Source organism: Delphinus delphis, chromosome 1 (assembly GCF_949987515.2).
Source record: "Delphinus delphis chromosome 1, mDelDel1.2, whole genome shotgun sequence".
NCBI classification, from domain to species: domain Eukaryota; kingdom Metazoa; phylum Chordata; class Mammalia; order Artiodactyla; family Delphinidae; genus Delphinus; species Delphinus delphis.
The window spans coordinates 97,363,311-97,369,063 of NC_082683.1; the positions used below are offsets into that span (position 1 = coordinate 97,363,311).

The 5,753-nt window shown below is 41.9% G+C and overlaps 1 protein-coding gene across 1 annotated transcript; it reads left to right on the forward strand.

Annotated features, from left to right (window-relative positions):
• The first annotated feature begins 799 nt into the window (after nucleotides 1-799).
• LOC132435181 (ciliary microtubule-associated protein 3-like) lies at nucleotides 800-5,436 on the forward strand. The gene is made up of 6 exons (XM_060027243.1): nucleotides 800-818; nucleotides 1,052-1,194; nucleotides 1,816-1,914; nucleotides 2,648-2,778; nucleotides 4,174-4,291; nucleotides 5,322-5,436. The coding sequence occupies exons 1-6, from the start codon at nucleotides 800-802 to the stop codon at nucleotides 5,388-5,390; spliced, it is 579 nt and encodes a 192-aa protein (XP_059883226.1). The 3' UTR covers nucleotides 5,391-5,436.
• Nucleotides 5,437-5,753: the final 317 nt, after the last annotated feature.

The following is a 5,753-nucleotide window of genomic DNA, read 5'->3' on the forward strand; positions in this document are numbered from 1 at the left end:
TAATGTCCCACTTTTACCTTCCATGCAATGTCTGCCAACACCCAAATAATGTTTGTTTTTTTTTTTTAAATTCCAGAGTCTCCATTGCTGAGCCTGACATTCAAAACAAAGCAAGCAAAATGGGAAGAAACGGAAAGATACAGGTAGTACAGATTGGACATTCTTTTCTCTGAGGTGCCCATTCAAATTTTTACCCATTTTTAAAATTAGGTTCTATTTCTTACTGTTAAATGTTACTTCTCTCTCCCTCCCCCCGCCCCCACCCCCGCCCCACGTATAGATAATTTTTCTGTCATGATTCCCCAACCATCCTAAAAACTCTACTGTTAATCTCCCAGAGATTCTCTCAAACATTATGACCATACACCCCTACCAACGTGAAAATCAACAGTGATAAACACTATCATTAAATCCACAGACCCTATTCAAATTTGGCAATTGTCACAACAACACATCTTTCTTATCTCATTCATTCAGGAATACGTGTTACATTAGATTTTCATGTTTCATCAATATCCCTCAGTCTGAAGTAATTCCTCAGCCTTTTTATGCCCCTCATATCCTTGGTACACATACAGTCACTTTGTTTTTGCTAGTTCACACTCTCCTGGGCTCCTGGCCCTGGAGGTGCATGTTCCCACCCAACGTGGCTCCGGGACAGCTCCGGGGCAGCTCCGCTTGCCGCGCATGTGTACTAGGAGCCACTCCCCTCAAGGAGCAACAGAGCTGGAGCTGCCGGCCAGCTTCTGTTTCCTAGGCAACGCAATACACAAACGCTGGTCTTAGTGGCACTGGCACAATGTGCTTCAACAAAGCAGGTGAGGAGGGATGAGTCAAGAGTAGAGGCAGGAGGAAGAGTGGGGAGACTGGGAAAGAGGGGGAAAGGAGGGAAATTTGTTCACCCCCGTCCTTGGACTGGTCACTGTTTTGTTCAGAGTACTATCTGCCCAGGTCTCTGCTCCCCCTCCCCACACCCCACCTGCCTCCAGGCTCTCACTTAGACCATGGGGCCTTCCCTCATGTGGAGTTTCTCCTCTTTCTTGCTCTCCAGAGACGCTGGTTAACTGCTCCTTTGGAACATGTCAACGGAGGAAGCTCTTTCCTCACTTCCACCCCCCAAACTTGTTGGGGAACAAGTTTCTCCCTCTTAGGGGAGTGCCCCACAGAGGGCCTGGATGTTACATAGCAGAAGATGTGAGTATTCACTTTCCTTTAAGTAGATCTCAGTTTCCAGACTATCTAAGGGTGCTTGAGTTTCCTGGAAGAAAAGCCCTGTGAGATTTGTGACCTTCAGGGTCCCAACATGAGAAAGTGACCTGGTCCTCTGCAACCAGCTGTCAGGGCCAATATCAGAAATTGCATTGCTTGCATTGCTCCCCTTTGAATCCCCACCAAATGCAAGCCTTGGCCTTATGCGGCCCCCAGTATAGTTCCCACACCATTCCCACCTACAAAGGAATCAATAGCTCCCCTTAATCCAAACCTGGACTGTGGCTGTGCTGGTAGGTCAGTTTATGAAATCATATAATCAGACTGACAATTGCATGAGAGCAGATTCAGCTCTGTGGGCCTTAGAAAACTGGATTCACTGGAATGCATAGAAATGTCATTCACTCTACCTATCCAGCCACATTCCTTTGTAGAGTTGCCTGGGTTACTTATGTAATTGCTTGTATGGTCTTGATGCAGAGGAATCAAGAAAGAAAGAGCAACTGTGGCAGAGAAGATTCAGGAATACTCTAAGTTCATTCTGTTTTAATAACTATAATGTTCTCTATGTATGTTTTTTCTTTGTTTTCTATATACTACCGGAAGAGGTATGGCTTGGCATACAACCTCTCTAAGATCCCGACCAGTACAAAAGGATATGCTTTGGGAGCCAGAACAGCCGTGAGGTTTAAGCCAATCAGCAAGGTTAGAAATGGCTGAATGTACTTAGAGTTTAGTGTGATCCATGATGCTGCATGTATTTGCATTGGGGAGCAAAGCTAGAGGTTACCTAAAGGACATGCCCTGAAATTCAAGAAAAAATGTCATTTAGAAGAAAGCTACTAAGAAGCCTATATGAAAAGCTTAGATATTAACATTGCAAATGTGTATGTGTGAGTGTCCTGGGAGAGTGGAAAATAATTCTCAGAAGGAATGGTACCAAGGCAGGGCTTCAGTCCTGAGATACCTGATGTTAAAGTACCAGAAGCTTTGTTTATATGCATCATATTATCTTGTCAGTTAAAAATAAAATCGAACTTCTTCACCCTTTTGTGTGATTGGACTTCAAGTCTTCAGTATAGGCTCCTAACCTCTTGTTGGACATTTTCTTGACAATTAAGCTCGAGAGGGATACTGGCTCTAAAAGAATCTCTGAGTGGGATGGTGGGATGGTGGGGGTAGTAGCTGCAATAGTTACCTTGGCTCTCTACCCACCATAGGTTTATTTCTACAACCTAAGCATTAGGTACCTTTAGGTAGCTGAACCATACCATTATCTTGGTTTTCTACTTATTGTAGGTCTATTTCTATAGCTTGAGGTGGTTCAATCATAGCTGATAACATGAACAGGGAGAGGATGATGCTGTTTTTTCTACTTAGAAGCCTTTACATGTATATATATTACCCTCTAAACTATTGATCTTTTTCTTGGAAATAGGATATGACACCTTACCCAGGCATGTACCAAACAGTCGGTCCTCAGGAGCAAACACACAAACAAAATTTTGCTCCATTTAATGCCTTGTTGCCTCGATTTAGGACATACTCTAAGGACACTTGTTATCCTGGGTAAGTGCCCCTCTTTCTGGTGCACTTCAACAAAGAGCAATAGGAAAGGAAGTACAAAAAGGGGTTACATCCCAACTATGCCCTCTAAATAAGGAACTATCTATCTTTAAAGATTCAACCTCTTGCCTTCCAGATCTCTAGAATTACAAAATTATTATAGAGGATAGTGATTCATTCAATAAATATTTATAAATGGCCAAGCAGTTTTGTAGGCTCTGAAGATTTTGCACTAAACCCACCATGCAAGGTTCCTGATTTCTTGGAGCTTACACTCTAGAGTCCAGACAGGTGAGAAGCAAATAAACAAGAAAATATCAGTGGTAATAAAGAGAGTGACCATATAATTTATTAGCTAGTGTGTCACTTCCGAGAGTGAAAGAGGATCTTATTAATAATTATACCAAGACTGTAGCCATAAGCTAGGGCTGTCATGAGCACACCAGGAAGTATAGTGACCTAGTGATGTGCTTAATAAAACCAAACAAGATGATATGATATGGAGTGATAGCTGGAATCTATTTTGGCAAGGACTGTCAAGATAGGTTTTTCTATGGAAATGACACCTGATCTGAAATCACAGTGATAAGACTAAAATGGCCCTGTGAAGACCTAGGCCTAGAGCTTCCCAGGCAGGAGGAGCTGCAAGTACAAAGGCTGTAAATTGGGAAGAATTTGGTGTGAGGAAAAAAGAAAAAAGGCTAGTATGGCTACAGTGTAGTGGGCAAGGAGGAAATGAGAACAGAGGAGGAGGAGGGGCTAGAGTATATAGGCCTAGTAGACCAAGGAATGCGTTCTAAGTGCTTTAGGAAGCCATTCAGAGTATGCGGAATTGTAGGGCACAGGGTCAAGGTCTTTCTTTTACTGGTGAGCATTCCAAGGATCAGAGAGTGAGTATAACTCTCTCAAGGTTTCAGTAAAGGAGTAGAAGTGTTAAATCTTGATTCCCATGACCACTCTATGTGTTATTTCCACAGCAAAGAGTCTACACCAAAAGACAAAGTGTTATGAACAAAGGCAATACAAAATATCCCATTGTCAGGAAATTTCACATCATGGGCAGAACTTAAGCATCACTGTGGAAGATCTCTTTTATCCTCCACCATTTCTGGGATCTTTTGGTCTCTCAGCTAAGAATACTGAGGTTCAGAAATATTTTAAACTAGAGTCGATTTTTACCCTCACTGCATGTCAAGACTAGAAATCTTGAACACTAACACCTATTTAGAAATACATTAACAGGCAAAGGAACACTATGCTTGCCTGACATTAAGATCTAATCAGTCTGTTGCCTTTTCCAAAGGAGTGAGGACTAGCTCAGGTGCACATGTGGTACTGATGAGGTTTGTATATGGTCACTAACTCATTCAACATAATATTTTATATTTTTATGTCTAGCCCTGACACATATAACCCAGAGATAAAGGCACCCAAAAAAGTCACCTGGCCAATGAAATTTGGATCTCCAGACTGGGCCCAGATTCCATGTCTACAGAAAAGAACCCTGAAAGCTGAGGTAATAAGATTGGACGTCTGTGGAGCCCTGTATTTAATACTTCCACATGTATCAGTGATTCTTAACCAGGAGTCCGTGAATAAGCTTCAAGAAGTCCTTGTTCCCCTGAAATTACTTGCACAATTTTGTGTGTATATGGATATGGGGATCTTTTTGGAGAGTTGCACAATTTCACTTGACTTTTAAAGGTGTGTGTGCTGAACAAAAGTCACATTTTCTTACTTAAACATCAAACAATCTTTTATGGTAGTCCAAGATAATTCTCCTCTATGATTGAGGAGTAAACTGAAGCTCAGATGGATTAAGCAGCTTGTAGCTGTGACTCCTAAGCCACTGCTCTTTCCATTACAATACTTGATCTACAAACGGCTGTAGATCATTCTGGCAAGAACATGGATACCAGGAACAGACTGAGTGGGTTCAAATACGAATTGCATATTTGCTTGCTGTGTGTCTTCTAACTTTTATATTTGCTTGCTGTGTGTCCTCTAACTTTTCTAAGTCTCGGTTTGCTTGTCTTTAAAATGGATGTAATAATAGACTCAATCTGATAAAGTTGTGAAGATTGAGAGGTCATAGAAAAGTGTTTAGCACCGTACCTGTAACATAATAAATACTCAATCCATGTCAGCTATCATAATTCCAGAAGTGCCCTTTTTTCCCCTAGTGGAACTTTGGATTAATTCTACAAGTATTTATTAAATGCCAAATGAATTAACATAATTGTGATAGGGGCGTTGGGTAACATTCAAGAACTAAACACATAATCTTTGTTTTCAAGAAATTTACCAGCTATACTTGGGTAGTTATCAAGAGAAAATAATTCCTATGATATATCCTAGAGTAAGATGACAAAGAGTAGATGTATATAGCAATGTTGAGAGACTCACTAAGGCTAGGATCCTATGGGTTGGGATTCAGCTAGGCCACAACAGCTCTTAACATACAGTTCTATTTTGCACAGCCAAGAAGACCAGAGGCAGAGGGTTCTCATTCTAATATTAACCTAGACAGCATTCTTCCATTGCAGCTGCCCACAGACAAAGACTTTAGAAAGCATCGGAACCTTGTGGCCTACCTAAGCCTGTATTACAACTGAAAAGCTGTGACTACCTTCACGTGTTCCTCCTGACCACAGACTCTCCAGGATTGAGGACAGAGCTGCTCTTGTCCTTCTGCATTGCTCTGGCCTGCCTGTCTGCCAGCATGGGGCACAGGGAGGGGCAAGGGGCTCGTAACTACTATATAACAGCATAAAGATTAGTTCAGAGATCTCTCTCTCCATGTGCTGGTTTGTTGTATATACATGTAGATGGGTCAGGGGGGTTTCTACTGAGTGCTCAGGGGGGTGGCTTTACTTTACTGAAATACTTGTGGGTCCCTGCCCTTTAGCTCTAATTCCCAGGCACGAGTTTTATGTTTTCTACCACTAGTCCTGGTGATAGGAGACTGTTGGTCTACA

Bases quoted from the DNA above. Each gene is read 5' to 3' on its own strand.
- LOC132435181 (XM_060027243.1), top strand. The intron at 1,915-2,647 runs GTTAGAAATGGC...TCTTGGAAATAG, and splicing joins GGTTTAAGCCAATCAGCAAG to GATATGACACCTTACCCAGG. The intron at 4,292-5,321 runs GTAATAAGATTG...CTTCCATTGCAG, and splicing joins AAAGAACCCTGAAAGCTGAG to CTGCCCACAGACAAAGACTT.